We start from the raw sequence: 20077 nt of genomic DNA, 5'->3' as shown, positions 1-20077 counted from the left end.
ATAACAAGAGATTAATTAATCCATTTACATTTAGATGATACACATTTTTTTTTTTTTGGGATGAGCCCATTTAGATGATAACTAACAAGAGATTTGAGATTGGAATCTCTCTGGCATCACACGTTTATTGCATAGCAAAAGTGGGCCAGTCAAGGGAGAATATATTAATGTCTAAAAGCTGTAGCTGCGTAGCACATGCCTTGAAGCAGTGAGTTGGGGTCAGTGATTTCAAAGCAATATTCATTCATTTGGTGCTTTATTCAATAGCCAAGAGGGTCAACAAAACCATAAGTGAAATCAGAAACAAAGCATGCACATCCATCTTCCACTTGCTACTGCTACATGTTGTCTTAATCCATTTGTTTCTCTTTCAAAGTTAAATTCCTAGTGCAGCAAGCCAGATATGATCTTCAGCTTGAAAGTTCGGATACTGACAATGAAACACGACCACAATGTAATGTAACTACGAAAATCAAAGAGGGGTTTAGGTGATTTATCAGGTTTTTCTCACTTTCATGATGTTTGTGAGTAACGCTATTTACACATGCAAGTAATGCAAGAAAACAAGACAAAATAACCAAACCTCACAACAACACAAAAGCAAAAGTCAAACGGTAAAACTCTGGCAAACCAGGAAGTCAATCACGTCGACAAATACATCCCTATTAATTTAAGCCATAACCATATTATGCATTCTTAGTTTTGAATCTTCAATATTCTCAGAAAATCCTACTCGATTTCGAAGTCATTTTACAAGATTTTAACTCCTTCCAGGGTTTTGCAGCATGAATTGAATTGTTTTGTCTTCAGTGATAGGCATTTCTGCAGTTGGCAGCAGTTGTATCAAATGCATTTGAATAAAATGAAGTAACAAGAAGCTCATGTTACAGAGTTACAAAAATATAGTTATTCTTTGACAATTTCTAACTCCATCAATTAAAGTTGAACCCCTCAATCTAATGAAGTACACTGCTATATAGAGCCTATTTAGAGGTTTCTCAGAAGATTTATTAGGGAAAACAAATGATACAAGGAAAAATTGAAATCAGGTCAATTTGAGGATATCAAGCACCATCAAGCATCAACGATATACTTTGCAAAAGAAAAATTTAAGACCTTTAGAATGCATAGCAACTATCTTGGGCTCTGCCTCAAGGGACCGGACATCTGCATCATCATAAATCGCCAGATCAATCATGCCATAAAATCATTCTTACATAGTGTATTGTGAAGTCAAGTTAAATGTCAAGTGCCGCTGTCTACGGCTCCCTCTTTTAAGGAACGAAGAGTCGAAGACCATGCATCCAATTATTGCATTCCCGTGAATCCATTTACTATTTAACAAACATATATACGTGTGGAACAGAGATCAATGGCTCCATGCATAGTGAAAGTTGAACTATTGAATTTGACCTACCAACCGGCAATTTTGATGTAGTTTTACTATTGTAAAACTGTTCGTGTATTGATTATATTCTATACAGATATGGAGCCATTCTCATCCCTCGCACATAATTATTGATGCTTGATAATGATTCCTTCAGCCAGTCCGAAGAGCAAGGACTCTTCAAAAGCAGATTTCATTAACTTCATTAAATCAGTCTTCCACACATAAGTGATAGCATTTACCATTAAATCATGCAGTCTAAATATTCCTGACCTCAACTAAACTGTGAGCTGGAGCTTTTCTTAATCCTTTCTCATCCATCACATCTCTCAAATTCTCTGCATCTTTCCACCTTCGTACTGCAGCATAAAGTTTTGACAGCAGTACATAGTTTCCCGGATTCTCCGGTTCAAGCTCAAATAACCACTTTGCAGCTACCTCTCCCAGCTCAACATTCCCATGTATTACACAAGCACCAAGTAGTGCACCCCAAACAGCATGAGTAGGCTTTAGAGGCATTGTTCTAATCAGATCGTAAGCTTCATCAAGTCGACCAGCTCGACCAAGAAGATCGACAATGCAAGTGTAATGATCTGCACGAGAGCATGTTTGGTGATTTTCAAGTATGAATTTGAACAAATCCAAGCCCTCATCCAGTAAACCACCATGGCTGCATGCATGCAATGCTGAAGTAAAAGTAACTTCATTCGGTTGCACCCCTGACTGAACCATTTCTTTGAAAAGTGAAACAGCAGTCTCACCATGTCCATTCATTCCATAGCCAGCAATTATTACACTCCACACCACAATATCCTTGTCCTTTATGGGAATCTCACTGAACATCTTGTGCGCAGATTCTAGACTCCCACATTTAGAATATATATCAATAAGCCCAGTCGAAACTTCTACAACTGAAAGAAATCCATATCTTATCAGGTAACAGTGAATATTCATTGCTTGCTGCAGATCTGCAAGAATGGCATATGCCGGAAGAAGACTATTTAAGGTAGCATCATTAGGTTCTACTACTTCCACCAGCATTTGTCTGAAAAGTTCTACAGCTTCTCTTGCAAGCCCATTGTGAACACACCCAGCCAGAATCGCATTCCATGGCACTGTTTTCTTCTTTGAGGTTCTTGCAAACACTCGGAAACTAAGTTTAACAAGGTTGCATTTAGCATACATATCTATCAATGCAGTTTCCACAATAACCTCACACTCAAGGTTCTGCTTTATCGTCCACGCATGCAAAGACCGTCCATGCTTCAGATAATATAAACTGGAACAAGCAGAAAGAAGAGATCCTATGGTCAAAGAATTTGGTCTTACGCCTTCAAACTGCATCAATTGAAAAAGTCCCAATGCATTCCTCACATCACCATTCAAAGCATACCCATTTATCATTGAAGTCCAAGTAACAACATCTCTCTCACTCATCCTATCAAAAACCAACCGTGCCTCATTTACACTACCACATTTCACATACATATCCACCAACGCATTCCAAGCAGCAATATTCTTCCCTAACCGTCCACTGGCCACCAGTTCATGAATCATTCTCCCCATTTCAATTTCCTTCAAATAACCACACGCAGGCAACACAGAGACCACACTGGCACAATCAGGCTCCACCCCACTCTTCAACATCCAATCAAAAACCACCAAAGCTTCCTTCGCATACGCGTTCTTAAAATACCCACTTATCAGAGTATTCCATGACACCACACTATGCTCCCACATTGCATCGAACACCTTCCTGGCTGCCTTGACCTCTCCAAAATTCATATACATTGCAATCAGACAATTCCCCACAAATGTGTCCATGTCAAAACCAGTTATTAAAACCCTCCCATGTAAAGCAATGCCTAATTTGCGCCAAGCCAAGTCAGTGCAAGCCTTAATAACAATAGGGTAAGTATAATTATCCGGGTTATATTCTCCTAACCTAAGCATACCGAGAAACATTTTAAGCGAATCATGAGAAGCCCCATTTTGTGCGTACATTTTCATCACAGTGTTATACAAGAACGAACTTCGTTCAGACATTTCATCGAACAATATACGTACATTGGAGACATGACCATACGCGCGAACGAGACTTGAGCGAAGGTGGGTAAATAAGGGGCCTGAGGTGATAATAAATGCATGTAGTTGCTTGGTTCCTGCGATGGATTTGGTGGCTGCATATTGTTGCACGAGTTTTATCACAAGGTGCGTAGTTTTTGGCAGTGTATGGTGAGATGGGCCATTCATCAATTCTTATTTTAGTGCCAATTACCTCAAGCTTAAGAAAATGGTACGACGTCAGGGGCATGTTTATAAATGCCTAACCTTCACATGTTAATGTTTTGTTTACTATCATTTTATCATTTTACGTTACGTAATAACTTATATAAGGTAATGTAATGTTTGTAAGAATAGTGGTATAACTTATCTTCAAAGTTAATGAGAGTATGAGACAATCTTATAATAAAAAACATTTTTTAAAAAATATAAATAGTTTATTCTTAACGTTGATTTAAGAGGTTTTATATTAAGCTTGAGTTGAGTTAGTGGCATATTAATTCCTAAATTTTTTTCTAAAGAGTAAAAAAAAAATATAAATCCAATAATTTCATACGCCCGAGACTTGAAGGGAAGTCTCGAGCAGAACTTAAATTCCCTCTAAAACAAAACACCCACCGTCGGATCTCTAATAACCTTATTTACAAAACCAATCTAACGGTCTGCATTTATCCACTTCACATTCTTAATCCAAAAGAAAATAGCGGACGATAACTTGTGTCCTCGTCGGCGGCCTCATTTCTTTTAGCAAAGTGTAACCCATAAAACCACCTTCATTTCTCTTACGTTTTATTGATTCACTACCAATAAAAAGTTTTAAAATTTAACAAAATCAAGCAATAAGATAAAAAAAAAACAAGAATTTGCTGTTCTGTGTTATCTCTAAGCTGTTTTTTTTTTTTTTTTCTTTCACTTGTTTCAGTAGCTTCCTTTACATTATAGTGACGGTTAATGTGTTTGTTGTAGTGAATTTAAAATTTTTACTATCTGGGTATATTATATTTTTCATAAACCATGTAAACGAGGATTGTTTTGACTGCTATGAATAGCAATGTTATAATGGGTGCAAAACTTAGTTAATTAGAAGACACTAATATGGGATACTAGAATTTGGGGAGGATTGATTAATGTCAACTCTAAGCACTTGCGGGTTGTCGCATTGAAGATTTGATGTGTGCATGTGACAGGATTCATAAAATTAAATTTAAAAAAAGAAACAAATGGAAGAGGAGTCTGTAAAGCATTAATGACTGTGAGGAGAAGGGGTAGTGGGAAGTGGTATGTAGCGAAATTAGAGAAGTACCATAAACGTCAGCTCGTTACCCCTGCAATGAGGCATTTTCTTCGGTCACATAAGCAGGAATGTGATTCAAGTATAAGTCGTTCGAGTAGCTCTTTTGGTTCCATGGGAGCAGGATTGACTGCTTCTTTGAATGTGTTGGCTGAAGATTACAACGGTTTTGGAAAAATGGAACTTGCTCCATAAAATGGTATTAATTACATTGGTGAAGGTCGCTTAAGCACTTTCAGAATAGATGCCAAAGTCTCCTTGGATTTTTTAAAGTAATGCAAAGTAGAGATCCTGGTTTTTATTATACGGTACAGGTTGAAGAAGACAGGCTGAGTAGTGCTTTTTGGGTTGACACTTGATCGAGGATTGCATGAAATTGTTTCTGTGATGTTGTAGCTTTGGATATGATGTATCAAGTGAATCAATATAAAATGCCATTTGCTCCTTTTACTGGAGTGCATCATCATAAGCAGTCAGTAGTCTTTGGCGGTGCATTGCTTGCTGATGCGACTGAATCTACATTCACACGGCTCTTCACAAGTTGGCTTAAGGCAATGTCTGGATGGCAACCAGGCTTCATCATAACTGATTATGATTCTGCAATCACTACAGCAGTGCAAATAGCTAACTGTAGTTGCAAGATGTTTGAGTTCGAAGGGATCCTCTGCAGACATGTAATTGCAGCGTTTAGACAATTATCTATATGCTTCCACAGCATTATATTTTAAAGCAATGGAGTACAGATGTGAAGGATGAGGCTGACATGGATATGATGATCTCTGTTGAGCTACAAGGTAGCTTCCCAAAAGGCAAGAACTCATATTTCGATGTTTTGTATCAGGAGGCTGTTAAATGTGCCGAGAAAGGGATGGCGTCTGACCATAGTTTTAAGGTTGTGCTAGCTGTTTAAATAATATGAATGCCCCAAGACTTGAAACCATGCCAGCACTGGCCTTCACGACAACACCACGATTGCTAGTCAAGTAGACGGTTCATCAGTGCTGCCTCCTTCAGACCACCAAAATGCCAAAACTGGAGAATCTTGTGCAGAAAATAGTATCTCTAAATCTGCATTGGACCAGTCTTCAAGCTGAGTTACTCGTGCACTAATTGTGAATGCCCTGGACAGGATCACACAATAGTCATTTACACTTGTGGTGGAAAGATTCAGGCCAATACAAAGATTCAGGCCAGTATACTTCAGTCATGAGTGAGACAAGTTTTGTTCATCGTTTGAAGAGATGGTGTTCAACCTTCACAGTACCTGCCTAATAAGATTTTTTTTTTTTCCCTTGGAGAACAAAATTCTAAACTTGCAGAATTGGCTGTGTAATTTCAGTAATTTATGTATCATGTATTACTTTCAGTTGAGATGAGATATGTTTTGCTCGAATTTGTCTTTACAAATTTTATGGTAATCATCAGTAATTAATTTGAGTTGAATACTTCTTGCTTGGTTCTTCAGAAATGTTTGTTTCACAAACATCTGAATGCACCAAATCTTCAGGGTATAACAATACTTTCTTTCAGTTGAGTTCATGAGAAACAAAATTCAGCAGAAGAAAGCCAATCACAATTTCAAGAATTATTATCCGGTGAAAATTACAAGCTTGTTGGGGCAGGGGACTGTTACAGTCACTAACCTCCTAACCTAAATAACAAAGTCCCATTCCACCTCTATCATGGTAACTGAAGACCTAAACAAACAATTAGAGTGGCAACACGAAAGTTGATTCCAATATCCACCAAACAGCCACAGAATTTTGAAGCCGACAAAATCCTAAAACCCCATTTAGGATGGCCTCTTATGCAACAATCTTCAATGCCTTTCTCTTCTTCATCAAATCAGCTCTGGATTCCATCTTCACGGGCACTGGAGCAGAGAAGACAAACTGCCCATCTTCATCTTTATAGTCCCCATCAATCTCATTTCTACCTTCAGCCTTCATACTTCTTCTGGGGTTTCTTTCTCCATCACTGCTCTGCATCGATACTCCATTTTCGAAGTACAACTCCTTCTCATCCTCAGTCTCCTTAGGTAAATCGTTAATCTCTTTAACTTCAATGCCCTGTCCATTACCATCACTTGAAGCACTTTCATCAGTTAAAGTACCGTCCCCACTTGAAATTGACCCATTTGACTTGCCATTGCCATTGTCAATAAACCTATACACATTCCCATTCTCTGCAAAGGTCACATTTTTCTTCACTTTAGGTTGAGCCACAACATACCTTTTCACCAAAACCCCATTTTTGCTTCTGTAAACTCTAGGGTTTTCTTCCTCATCATCATCATCAATAACTTCATGAAAACTTTCGAGCTCCACATCTTCATCCTCACTTTTAATAACCCTCGAAAACGCATGTATCTTTTCAATTCTGTCCCTCACCTTGCTCATTACTTCAGCCTGATCCCCACTCAAATATCCTCCATTAGTCCTAAAATTCCTAGGTTTAATACTATTCCCAACAAATCTGACATTCTTAGCGGCTTTAGTTGAAATTTCATGCCTTTTCGCAACAAACCCATCAACAAACTCCAAAAACTTAATCAAATCTTTGCTTACCGACCTTTTCCCATCTCTGATCATTGGATCACCACCCTGCAAACAAATCCACTCATAAAAAAGCCAACAAAATAAAGCACAAGAACTTAACAAACTAAGCAATACCCATCATTCATATACCTGAAGAGAGTCAAGTATGAGAAGCAAGTCCAAGGCTTTCTGAGAAACAACATGAAAATCAAAATGCGTTTTGTTGGAAACCGATGATTTAAGAGAGTTGAAGGCAGATTTGATCAAAGCAAGCTCTTTGAGCTGCCTAAGGGTTCTGGATCTACTCACAAGAAATGCCCGAAAATGGGTTTGAATCACACGAGCTGCCATGTCTCTTAAAGAAAAAGAAGATGTGGGGGATAAAGAAAAGTTTTGCAGGGAGGCTTCGAGAGCATCAATACGGCTAAGAAGAGATGAAAGAACGAATTTTTCTTGTTGGTGATGATGAAAATTTTGAATTTTTTGGCGAAAATTTTGACTTTGAGGAGTTATGTGAGTCCGGCCTTGGCAACAAGATCCTGGCTGTTGCTGTTGCTGGTGCTGTTGTTGTTGGAAGAGTTGAGAGGCAATGGCTTGGAGAAGTGGCTCCGTTGGCTGAGGAGAAGGGTGGCTGCAACAGCTGCTGCAGCAACAGTTGGTGGTGGCTCCAGCGCAGTTCAGCAGCTGCTGGTGATGGTGATGGTGGTGGTGGTGATTGTGAGAGGCCATTGAAGTGGTAAAGTATTGGGCTTAGCGATCGAGGGTTTTGAGAGTGACAAGTTGAATCTTTGGACTTTAATTTAATTTTATTTTTGTTTCAGGACGAAAAAAAGAAAAAAAAAAAAAAAAGAGTTGAAAGGGGGAATAAAGTTGTTGGATCAAACTAGCTTTTTGTGTGCTGTTTTTGCGTCATGGGACATATTTGTCATATGGTGAACTTAACCGATTGATGAGTGACATAATTAATTGATGCCCACGTGACCAAAAAGAAAGTTCTCTGAGCCAAATCCAAACTGTATGAATGCGCATTTGTCCTTTTTAATATGTGTTTTTATTAGCTAATTTTGATTTGTTGCCTAACATTTGTGAACTTTCAGATGAAGTTTAAGCTGGTTGTCGTCGTAAGCAACAACGAGCATCCGTAAAGAATATTTGCTATTCGAATCCTTTTTTAGATGGTAAGTCACTAACCTTCAAACACAAGGTGGAGTATCTCATGTACCCACACATATATCCTAATTAATGTTGTATTTATTGTAATTATTCTGTGTTATATGATTATCACCTGATATTTATCAGTTAAGCTTGTGTTGTTAATCATAAAATATGTAAACTTTATATTGTAAGTTTGTAGCATGTAATTTTACTTGAAATTCCTATCATATTGTTGAATTTCTTATAATCACCGGAATACATATTAATCAGTAATCAATTCAAAACATATAAGATGGGGTCCGCCTAACTTACGTTGGACACGGTCAGCCTGTGAAATTTCATCTAGCCCCCTATGTTCTATATTATTTATATTTTATTTATGAATATTATAAATTTTTTGAAATATAAAATTTCATTTAACCCCTTATACTCAATTTTATTTTATTGAAACCATAGAGTATGAATTTGCCCCCATAATTTTAAATTCTCAAAATAACCTCCATTTAATTAAAAAATATAATTATTTTTAAATAAATTATAATTTTATTATAATCATAAATATTTTTTTAAATAGATTATTGTTATTATTAATAACAAGAATAAAAAGCATTATAAATTGTTAATAATAATAATAATAATAATAATAATAATTAATGATTATCTAACTAATAGTAAATGTATTGCTAATGCTACCTTCGACTTTAAATACTCATTATCGGGTTTCAAGAGACCAATGAATGATAATTTCTGTCAAAATTTTAAGCTTGACCCAATAAAAATAATTTTGCATTTAAAAAATAGAAGCAAGAAAAATGTGTTTACATCCTCGAAGGTGTAACAACTTAGCAAAAAGTACTTAAAAATGACCGTTTAATAATGAGATGCCTACGAAACTATTATTTATCAAAGTAACAAAAAATCCTGAAAGTACTTGAAATTAAAAAGTATAGAAATATAAAAGAGTCTCCTACATAAATATAGACTCAGTGTTTATTCCATTTTATTATAATCATAAATATGTTAATTATCATTAATTATTATTATTATTACTAATAATTTAATAAAAAATATTATTAATTATTGTTAATAGATTAATTAATTATAATATTTTTTATTATCGTTATTAATAATAACAATAATCTATTAAAAAAATATTTATGATTATAATAAAATTATAATTATAATTATAATTTATTTAACAATAATTATATTTTTTAATTAAATGGAGGTTATTTTGAGAATTTAAAATTATGGGGGCGAATTCATACTCCATGATTTTAATAAAATAAAATTGAGTAGAGGGGGTTAAACAAAATTTTACATTTCAAAAAGTTTATAATATTCATAAATAAAGTATAAATAATATAGAATATATGAGACTAAATAAAATTTCACAGACTGACCGTAACTTACATTCAACATAAGTTAGGCGGACCCTATGCGGTAAAGGTAATTGTGGTAAATTAACCGTACAGATTTATTTAATACAATGAAACAAGCTATATATGCTTTGATTATAATTTATAAAAAAGAAATAGATCAGGGATCTGAATGATAAGATCATCTATGAGATTATAGGGTTAGCTACTGTTTAAACAGCAAGTCGTCCTCGTGACTGACGGCTATCCTATAACTATTACTAACACTACCTGGCGGGAGCGGGACCCGGAGGAAACGATCATCTGGCTAAAATCGACGGTCCAGATCAGTCCCGCACTGCTCGACGCACAGAAAGTCAAGAGACAACCAGCACTGTCGTCTTTACATTCAAATCTCGGCACCTAGCAAACTCCGCGCGTCGTCTCGTGTCGTTCTCCTCCTCTCCCAAAGCCAAACGCCACGCCGGACACGTTGCGGTGAGTCCTCTCGCACCCAATCGCTCGTTTATTGGTTGAATAGATTTGATGTTTGAGATCTAGGGTTTGTAAAGATTCTGAAATTACCCAAAAAAAAAAAATTGAATCCTTATTGCTGTGATGAGAGCCGTGTTCGACGATATTTAAAAAATTAAAAACAATAGATGAAAATTTTATGGCTGAGTTGTAGAAACTATGATAGATGAAGTAATTCAATTTTTTTCTCTCTCATTTTGTTAATAAGCGTGTTGCTGCTTGAGGGGAAAAAAAAAGATAAAACTTTTTGTAAAATAATAATTACATCATAGTTGAAATTTGTTTGTTTGTGTGATTTGAGATTGAACGCTTGAAGAGTTTGGCGTGCACTTCGTTTGCATATATGGCGTCTCGGCGCAATGTTCAATACAGCAGACTTTCAACTGATGACGATGATGAATATGATGGTAGTAGGAGTCGACGTTACGATCCTAGATTTGATTATTCCCCAAAAGCCTTTGATAAGATCCCATGGAAGTCCATTGTTCTTGCCCTTTTCTTGCTTTGTCTTGGATCGTTGCTTCTCTTTCTTTCCTTGTTCATCTTCACTGGTCACATGGGTGGAGAGACGGCCCAAGCTTTTGGTCTGCTCGTCCTTGGAATCCTTGCGTTCCTCCCAGGTACGTCGCGGCATTTTTGTTATAACTGAAATGCCTAATAAATTAATTGTAGAGTTAATCAATTCTAAGATGCTGGTCTTGAGTTCTACTCTTGAACTTTGATTCTTTTCAAACGAAAATGGCTGATATTCATTGTGACATATATTGTATTCCTGTATTTTCTCAGATTTTATTTTATTATTATTTTTTTTTTTTGTGATCTAGGCCACATGTTTTGGCTATTGTAAACTTTAGCAGAGCTCTGAAGCAAAAATGTATCAGTATTTTGGTTGTCCCACCTTCTAAAGTGTTTTGAACCTGGAAAGCACTGAAAAATTAGCTTATTGTGGGTACCTTAATTCTTTGAAAGATGAAATCGAACACAGATTGTGCAGTTACTCCTTATGCTTGCAAACCACTTCCTACCGCCATTGTTGCTTGAGACACTAAACGTTTGTTTCAGGTTAAGTGTATTACTGAGGTTAGCCTCTTCAATTTAATGCTTTATCACCTAACACAATTTGTAGCTCTTGAGAGTTGAGACAAGTGCTGTTAGACCACCATCACTTGATGTATTGGTAAACATTATGCAGCTTTTCTCCACTATGTTTGCTGTCAATTTTATTGTCGATTTAGTACCTTGAAACTGTTTGGAATCCCTTCTATTTTTCAAGGTGCTTAAAATGTGTTCTTACGCTCCTTAGAATCTTGGTTTTTCTTATGAGTTTGAACCAGTTTTTGGAGTGGAACTGGCAATGATGAGATTCCGATTTCGGAAGCTGGAGCAAGGCTCTAGAGAAAGATCTAGTAAAATGTATCTGCAAAAACCTCCAAAATAGTCAAATACATGGAGTTGTCTTCTGTTATTAGTTTTCCTTCTTATTTCTGAAACTGGCCTACATGGATGTGGCTTCTTTGGAGTTTGATTTGCTGCTATCTTGTGAAATACACCTTTAATTTATCAATGTTCTCTGTAACAGACTACAGAACAAAGTGTGAAGCTTTGCTGTCTGTTTCTTGCTTTGTTCAATTTCTGTATGATTGATTATGCGGCAATGTAATTTCGTGAATTTATGACTTTACACAATGAAAGCGACATTTTTGGGGATTTGTGCTAACAAAGACGACATTGCTCTTATTGTTGTAGGCTTCTATGAGACCAGGATAGCATATTACTCCTGGAGGGGTGCTGAAGGATACCGCTTTGCTTCCATTCCTGATTACTGAAGCTCGTGCCTTCATATGTATGTTCCTTGAATTGCTGTAGAGCTGCTACTTTCAGATTTGAGTGTATTTATGACAACAGTTACTTCAAAAAACTTATTGTATAGAACCACGCCCTTCTGTAATTTGTAATTTCTAGCGGTGAAATGCAGAAACATGTATCCTTGAGAATTGGTTTTATTATTTTATCTTTTTTTTTCCCCAGAAGTACGCATCTTCTGTTGTGATGCTTCTATGAAATTGCAATGGTGACTCCAAAACCCGCCATTGCACTCTAGCTGTGTCTCAGGTCTTGGGGAAAAAAAAATTGAAATTAAAGAAATGGTGACGGGAAGACTAAAGGAAAGTTATTATATAAAATTATAATCAGTTATTGTCTGTCTCACAATTGCAAGAGCCTAACGCTTGGGGTATTTTCTAGTTTTGACAAGTTGTTTCAACGTCGGCTTTAAGCCATGTTTCTGAACTACATCCCAAGCTTCTTTGTACCCATCCGTCTGTGCCCGACAAGCTTGATAAAATGGTATTAATTTTTGAACAAATTGATCATCACTATCATATTCATTAGCTATGTACCAATCAGTCCATCTGACGGACATCACCTGGCAAATTCCCTCTTCCACATTTTTTTTCAATTTTCTAGTACCTGCGTTATTACACAGTTATTTATCAGAAACAGATGATGATGATGATGATGATGCGAGACGTACACTTAATAGATTCCCAGCTTAAAAACCTTAATCAAAGATTAAGCAAAATTAAGGTCTTTTTTTCTAAATGACAAATTAACTTACCTCTAAGACCGTTACTATAGAACCACGAATGCATCATTTCATGCGCCAAGGTTGCTCCAGTCTTAACCCTTTATATAGGAAATTTAATCTTATAAATTTAAACTAATACAAGACTGAATGCTTCATTATATTTTATAAAAAAAAAGGAAAAAAAGTGCATATCTATATATATATATGTGTGTGTGTGTGTGTACGTACGTATGTATGTATGTATAGAGAGAGAAAGAGAGAAAGAGAGAAAGAAATGAAAATTACTTGGGATAACCGAACGTTAGTAAAACCCAAGCCTCTTTATTGGTCTTCTTTTGCGGCACAGTAATTTTTTTAATCTCCCCTCCTTCCAAAGACCAGCTTTCAATCTATTTTAAAATTTCCTTGGAAAAATTAATTACAATATATATTATAGAACGAAATAAGAGAGAAATTTAAAGAAAATTATTGGACGAAGAACCACTACTCATCTTAGCTTTTAACTTAGCAACTACATTAAAAATTTACAGGATATTTCTTTAAACTATTTTTCTCAATAATCTTATTATTAACAACTTCTTCCCAACTCCTTTCGCTATAAAGAATAAAAGAACATAATATTCGCTACTTGTCTCAAAAAGAGAGGGAAAAAAAGTTCAAAATATTTATAGATATTCACAATATGTTTCCTATGGCATGTGCTTTCATAAATTATGGTTAATAAACAATAGAAGCAGCAAGGTATATTGGTCAAAGTTATACGATTACTAATGTGACTGTTTGTTGATGAAAATAAAAACAACAAAAGAACAGACATAAATCATAAGTGTCTAATAAGATGAGCGAAATTCTTACCCTCGTTGTTGTTATACCGACCCAACTTTCTTTACTTGCAAATACACCGTTGGCCCTTTCCTATAGATAAATAAGAAACAAATTTAAAAAAAAAAAACCAGAAAGATATAGATATATAGATGAAATAGAGAAAAAAAAAAACCTTTGATTAACATGACGATGCCTAAGTTAAAGTTACGTACTTTTAATCCTCGCAGCCTCATGATCTCATATTCGTCCGTCAACAAAATAGGGCGCTCATCGAGTTTAAGATCAAATAATCCGAAGAATTTACGAACTAAATGAAAAAGTAATTTGCAGTCCTCAGCATCCTTCATTGATATTGAGTAACAATTTCGACAGAGACGTCGGCCATCACGAAGATTAATAAATTCTTCCTCTGTAATAACCTGTTTCAATTGGTGCCCACAAAACAATATATATATACACCAACAACTAATTAATTAATTAATTATGATAAAAAAATTGAAAGTCATGTATATAATTTAATTTAGTAATACACACACACACATACTTGATAACGATGACAGTTGCAACAATAGTTACGAGTAAAACCTCCATTGCTTGCATGATTATTATTAGAAGACGATGTTGTCTGGTTCTGTTAAAAAAAAAATAAATAAATATATATTTGTGTGTGTGTGTACATATATATAATATGAAACTACATTTAATTAACAATAAGAGTAAAGAAACAAAAAAATACATAATATAATGTTAAAAGAACCCACCATCTTATAATTGTAGCAGGGGTGAGGGGGAGAGGTGTAATTTTGTCCCTTGTAGTTGCTGTTATAGTTTTCAAATTTGTAATCCCTCAAAAAGTTATCTTTATAATCAGTAATTTGTCCATTATTCTCTTTTATGAATCTATTATCCTGCACAGGTATAATAAATCAGTAATTATGAATCAAAGAGCAGAATATTATATACATAAATTAATTAATATTATTAAGAAATTAAGAAAGACAAAACCCACCACCATATTGTTATATTGATAGTTGGCATCGTCAGTAGTACGAGTACTGATGGATGTGTAACCGTGTGATCCTTTAATATTTCCGTTTTCAAACATATTATCCTGCAAAAATTAAAAAAATAATATATATATATAATATATTCAAAACAAACATGTCCATCTCTGACATAATAATAATAATAATAATAGGAACGGGAATAATAATTTCCTAAAATATATATGTCAAAAATTAAGGGTTCAGCGATATGGAGTCATAGTAAATTATAAATATTAACAACACAAAATTAATTAATAAAATCCAATCTATTGACTGTCATCAAATTTTATGAATAATTTCTCAGCCGACCTTTTCTGAGTACTCAAATTGTGTTGCTGGTGGATAATTTGAATATTGACCCACGTTATTGTTGCTGAAATCTAATCCCTGAGTCTGAGCATCACGTAAAATTTATACTATTAATAAATAAACAAATAATCATACTCACACAAAAGAAAGACACACTTTTTTTTTTTTTTTCCTGTGGCAACAAAATAATAATAATAATAATAAACAAGTATTTACATATAATGATGGTAAGCAATTAACCACGTACCTGATGATGCGCTTCCGAATCTTGCTCTTGCTCAAATATAAATCTGATCAAAAGTATGGCAACAAGTACTACCCCCGTAATCGTTGCTATTATTGCCATTCTAATTAGTTGAATCTAAATTTGTCTAAGTGCCTGCAAGAATTAAACAAACAATTGAACCACTTTTCTAGTTCCTTTTTTCTACTAGAAGTTGGAAAAATCCATAGAGATTGAGAAGATGATGATGTCGATCTACGAATCAACAAAGAACCGTAAATGTGGATTTCATAAAAGAATTTGAAAAGAAAATACATACATAGCTTGGACGGAAACAATCAAATAAACAAATTGTACGTCATCATCAAATCCGAAACAAAGACTAATCAAATGATTCAATTAAAAGGGAGAAAAAAAAACCTGCAGGAATAATGCTCGTTATATATGTTCGTTAATTTGGCTTTCGAGATAAGTGACGAGTGATTGATCAGATTTAATTTGTTTAATGGAATCCATGCTTATTTATATTGTTTTCAACTCTCAGTCAAGTCATTAATAATCCCACTCTTGTAAGGAAATTAGGAAAATAGGAAGGCTTTCGTCAGTTTTTTTAATCAAACTTTGGTTTCCCAAAATTAAAAATTTTTAGAAGACATCATATCCCATTAGATTGCGTATTACTTGAATTGATTTATTCACCCCCCTGTCGACTCAATGGTGACTCGCTGAAACTATCCAACCATCCAAGCAAAATTATAAAAGAAATTACTTCCCTTTTTTTGATTTTAATAATTATTATTAGTTAAAAATTATATTAATTTCGGAATTGTAAAGACCTAAAACCTCTCATCATCACTTTATCAAATACTTCCTCCAATCTGCACTTTCCTCAAAATCCCAAATCTACCCCTCATAATCAAACAATAACTTGAAAAAGGTCAGAACTATTGAACGGACAAAACAAACACGGACAATTCTGCCATTTCACTAAATCATTTAGGACGAAGAAGTCATTTCAAATTAATGAACAACCACAAAGTTCAGTAAAAAAAAAAAAGGTCGATCGTTCGAGTCTCTTTGCCTCTAAACTCCCACAGAGAGAAAAGGAAACAGAAGAATAAAATTGGAAAAAAAGACAAAAAAAAAAAAAAAAATACTAGACTATTTGGTGTTACAGTAATTGTATTAAATACATAATTTATTTGAACATTTTATCACAAAAAGTTATTAACTGTGATTGAAATTTTCAATTTGGGTCTCGTTTTCAATTCAGTTTTAGTAGCTCGATTTCGCCTCAGTGTCGTTGGCTCAGATTCTGCTTCTTCTTTCTCTGTAAGCCTCTCTTTTATCTCTCTGTATGTATATGTGAATGTGAATGGTGGTGGTTGTGTCGTTTTATTTGTAGAATTTGGTGTCATTTTGGATTGATTTTGAGATCTGTTGTTGTGATTGATAGGGTTTTGTTGAACATGTATTCAATTGAGAATCGACTTTTTTGGTTTCTAGTTTTTTAAGAAAATCTGGGTTTTTGGGTTTGTGATCGATGTTGACCTTGACAAGATTTGCCGTTTTTGCAGCTAAAATTTTGTTGTTTATTTTTTTATTAATTACAAATAATTGTTGGATTTCATTTTACTGCTAGCATGTACTAAAGAGCATTAAATGATTGAAAATTCTTCCTCTGCTGAATAAATATTTTTTAAATTTTTTTTTAAAGGTTATATGTGTGCTAAGAACACAATTAGTTTGTTTATTTTTAGATTCAATTATATTAAGAAAAGAGCTGAAATTGGATGATGCCTATGGCTGTCAATCTTATTTTGCTTTTGTGTCTGTAGAGTACAAGATATTAGCTTGCTGCTGTCTTTGTATGCATATTATGATAGATTCTTTCTTTCGAGAATTAAACAGAGTGAAAATTTGTTTAAAGTAGTGAGTAGATTTAGAGCTTATAGAGGCCAAGAATGCTAGAATTTTGCACTGGAGTATGGTATTAGAGTTTGAAATTTTATAATTACGAGGACTCCATGTAATTTTAAATACCCACCGTCTTGATGTAGTAGATGTGTTTGCCTGAAGAATCTGCTCCTTAGTTTAGCTGTCTTGATTTAGTTGAAATTCTTGGAGTGGCTCCTAAAATATTTTTCATCCTTCCATGTATTTGTGTTTTACTAACATCCTCCTTGTAGGTATTCTTAGTTTTCAAAATAGTCGTGCACATGCTTGTCTAATCTTCCAATCTTCCTTTCAAGATAGGAAAATGGATGGAGCCTCTAACCGAAGCAGTAGTGGTGTGGATATGTTTTTACCAAATTACAAGCTTGGTAAAACTCTTGGAATTGGATCCTTTGGTAAGGTGAAAATTGCAGAGCATGCATTGACTGGCCACAAAGTTGCTATCAAGATACTTAACCGTCGCAAGATTAAAAACATGGAAATGGAAGAGAAAGGTATGATCCAAGTTTTTGGACGATGATATTTTCTATCTTCGTGATTATTTTCATATCTGTTTATTTGGATTCAATTTAATGGTAGTGAGTTGAGGCTTATAGATTCATGTATTGAGCCCTAATAATTGTGGTTTTCGTGATTATATTCTCTTAGTTTGGCAGTAAAGAAATGTTTGATTTGTTTTTCATGGGGTCATAATTTCATTTTTACATTGTCATTTGATCTATGTTTATATCAATCCTTTCTCTTACATTTAATAATTCTTCCAGTGAGACGAGAGATTAAAATCTTGAGATTGTTTATGCATCCCCACATCATACGACTTTATGAAGTTATAGAAACACCAAGTGATATTTACGTTGTGATGGAGTATGTGAAATCTGGAGAGTTATTTGATTATATTGTGGAGAAAGGGAGGCTGCAGGAGGATGAAGCCCGAAACTTTTTCCAGCAGGTACGAGTTGTACCTTATATTACAATTTTTTTATTGTTTATACATCTCCCAGTTGGCTTGCAAGTGGCAGTAATTTTTTTCTGGAAGCAGATAATTTCTGGTGTGGAGTACTGCCACAGGAATATGGTGGTTCATAGAGACCTTAAGCCTGAGAATTTGCTTTTGGACTCTAAATGGAACGTTAAGATTGCTGATTTTGGCTTGAGCAATATAATGCGAGATGGTCATTTTCTGAAGACAAGTTGTGGAAGCCCAAATTATGCTGCCCCAGAGGTAATAATATTACAGTTTAGTATGAATTGCTCCTTTTGGTTTTTGCTTAAATGAAAAGTTTTATATGGCAGTAAGTAAAAGTCTCAATTTCTGAGGTTACAATTCCTTATTCTTGTAGGTTATTTCTGGAAAGTTGTATGCTGGGCCTGAAGTAGATGTGTGGAGTTGTGGTGTTATATTGTATGCTCTTCTCTGTGGCACTCTTCCTTTTGATGATGAAAACATTCCCAACCTTTTTAAGAAAATTAAGGTATTGCATCATTTTTTCCGATGATTTAAATATTTTTCGTCAGCTAAATTGCAATGGTTATAATGGATGTAGATTATCTATAATACTTTTATTGAATTAATAAGCTCACTGATGACCTCTTTGGAACTTGTCATCAAACTTTTAATTATTGCTAGGACTATTCTGGTTTTTCAATTTTTTGCTCATTGGCTTTTCACATTGTTGGAAAACACACAATATCTGTATGACGGGATACTTGTTAAAAGTTGGAATGTTTTCCACTGAAATGAAGTGTGTGGTTGCTGTACTGGCAAAGCAGTTTGTATTGTGTGGAATCTAACACAAATGCTTTTAGTTGGAATGAAGAGTCCATGGAACAGGCATGCTTCATTAAGCTTATTGTCTTTGGCACTTCAAGATAATTGAACGGGATAGAATTATTGTAGCTTAAAGATGATAGACACTGTAGCTTAAAGATGATAGACATCTTTGTTCAGCTGTACAGCTTTATTGGAGAGATCTTATTGGTGTAACTTAATGATCTGCTTAGATTCTAAGCCTTTGATATTACCATTTTGTCCTTTTAACCACCAAATTATTTCCAAATTAGGTTCGTACTATCAATCATAAGTTTACCTGCACAGAGACTTTTCGGCTGGATATAATCAATTTTTGTCCTATAGGGTGGGATATACACTCTGCCCAGTCATTTGTCTCCGGGTGCAAGAGATTTGATCCCAAGGATGCTTATAGTTGATCCAATGAAACGAATCACTATTCCTGAGATACGTCAGCACCCATGGTTCCAAGCCCATCTTCCGCGTTATTTAGCTGTGCCCCCTCCAGATACGATGCAACAAGCAAAAAAGGTTGGTTGACTTTGTAATTCTTTTATTACTTCCAGTTATATGTGTAGAACCAGCATACTGGTTCATTGAGATGGATTTTTCGCAGTTGTATAAATATGCTCAGGGCGAATGTCTCTATTATCTGTTTTGAGGCTTTTGCAATTTTGGTTCTTGGGATCTGGGATTTCAATTAATGCTATCAAAGCTTGTAATTAATGTATATAGAGAACAACTTTGCATTTATTCGGAATATAACATCTTCAATGCCTTAATTATAAACTCAGTGTGGATAGGTTGATTCCAATACAACTATATTCCTTGCAGATTGATGAGGAGATTCTTAAGGAAGTGGTTAAGATGGGATTTGACCAGAACCAACTGGTTGAATCTCTTCGCAATAGGTTACAAAACGAGGTTTGTACCTTCTTAGCTCTGTTGCCATAATTTTCATATGGTGTCTTATTATTTTTGCTACATTTCAGGCTACTGTTGCATACTATTTGCTG

General features: G+C 34.8%; 5 protein-coding genes across 7 annotated transcripts in view; 2 read left to right on the top strand and 3 right to left on the bottom strand.

Annotated features, from left to right (window-relative positions):
• Positions 1–880: 880 nt before the first annotated feature.
• Positions 881–3732, bottom strand: LOC18038403 (pentatricopeptide repeat-containing protein At5g39350). The gene has a single exon (XM_006431163.2). The coding sequence runs from the start codon at positions 3638–3640 to the stop codon at positions 1646–1648; it is 1995 nt and encodes a 664-aa protein (XP_006431226.1). The 5' UTR covers positions 3641–3732; the 3' UTR covers positions 881–1645.
• A 2520-nt stretch (positions 3733–6252) lies between these two features.
• Positions 6253–8185, bottom strand: LOC18038456 (BAG family molecular chaperone regulator 8, chloroplastic). Its single transcript, XM_006431162.2, has 2 exons — positions 7430–8185; positions 6253–7345 (listed from the first exon to the last, which is right to left on the bottom strand). Exons 1-2 carry the CDS (start codon positions 8006–8008, stop codon positions 6548–6550), a joined length of 1377 nt encoding a protein of 458 aa, XP_006431225.1. The 5' UTR covers positions 8009–8185; the 3' UTR covers positions 6253–6547.
• Positions 8186–10056: 1871 nt separating this feature from the next.
• LOC18038455 (transmembrane protein 230) lies at positions 10057–12318 on the top strand. Its single transcript, XM_006431160.2, has 3 exons — positions 10057–10290; positions 10628–10946; positions 12073–12318. Exons 2-3 carry the CDS (start codon positions 10670–10672, stop codon positions 12150–12152), a joined length of 357 nt encoding a protein of 118 aa, XP_006431223.2. The 5' UTR covers positions 10057–10290; positions 10628–10669; the 3' UTR covers positions 12153–12318.
• A 106-nt stretch (positions 12319–12424) lies between these two features.
• On the bottom strand, positions 12425–15795 carry LOC18038033 (protein DA1). 3 transcript variants are annotated; one of them, XM_024182286.1, is made up of 11 exons: positions 15737–15795; positions 15341–15472; positions 15094–15177; positions 14748–14849; positions 14500–14646; positions 14283–14369; positions 13951–14157; positions 13769–13828; positions 13199–13302; positions 12944–13011; positions 12425–12795 (listed from the first exon to the last, which is right to left on the bottom strand). In XM_024182286.1, the coding sequence occupies exons 2-11, from the start codon at positions 15437–15439 to the stop codon at positions 12548–12550; spliced, it is 1206 nt and encodes a 401-aa protein (XP_024038054.1). In that variant the 5' UTR covers positions 15440–15472; positions 15737–15795; the 3' UTR covers positions 12425–12547. The 3 variants fall into 3 exon arrangements, with proteins under 3 accessions (XP_024038054.1, XP_024038056.1, XP_024038055.1); XM_024182288.1 differs by lacking the exon at positions 14283–14369; XM_024182287.1 differs by lacking the exon at positions 15737–15795 and having other exon boundaries at positions 15341–15489.
• A 394-nt stretch (positions 15796–16189) lies between these two features.
• The window catches only part of LOC18038032 (SNF1-related protein kinase catalytic subunit alpha KIN10), a 5373-nt gene continuing 1485 nt past the window's right edge, over positions 16190–20077 (top strand). Inside the window, 8 exon segments of the mRNA XM_006431158.2 lie at positions 16190–16648; positions 17569–17766; positions 18037–18221; positions 18312–18494; positions 18613–18744; positions 19407–19592; positions 19896–19985; positions 20054–20077. The exon segment at positions 20054–20077 is cut by the window's right edge and continues 4 nt beyond it. Coding sequence (XP_006431221.2) covers positions 17577–17766; positions 18037–18221; positions 18312–18494; positions 18613–18744; positions 19407–19592; positions 19896–19985; positions 20054–20077 — 990 coding nt within the window. The 5' untranslated portion in view covers positions 16190–16648; positions 17569–17576.

This window comes from Citrus clementina, unplaced genomic scaffold (genome assembly GCF_000493195.1).
Source record: "Citrus clementina cultivar Clemenules unplaced genomic scaffold, Citrus_clementina_v1.0 scaffold_6, whole genome shotgun sequence".
NCBI lineage: Eukaryota > Viridiplantae > Streptophyta > Magnoliopsida > Sapindales > Rutaceae > Citrus > Citrus x clementina.
The sequence above is the reverse complement of the archived record's forward strand: the minus strand, read 5'-3'. Positions and strand labels throughout refer to the sequence as shown.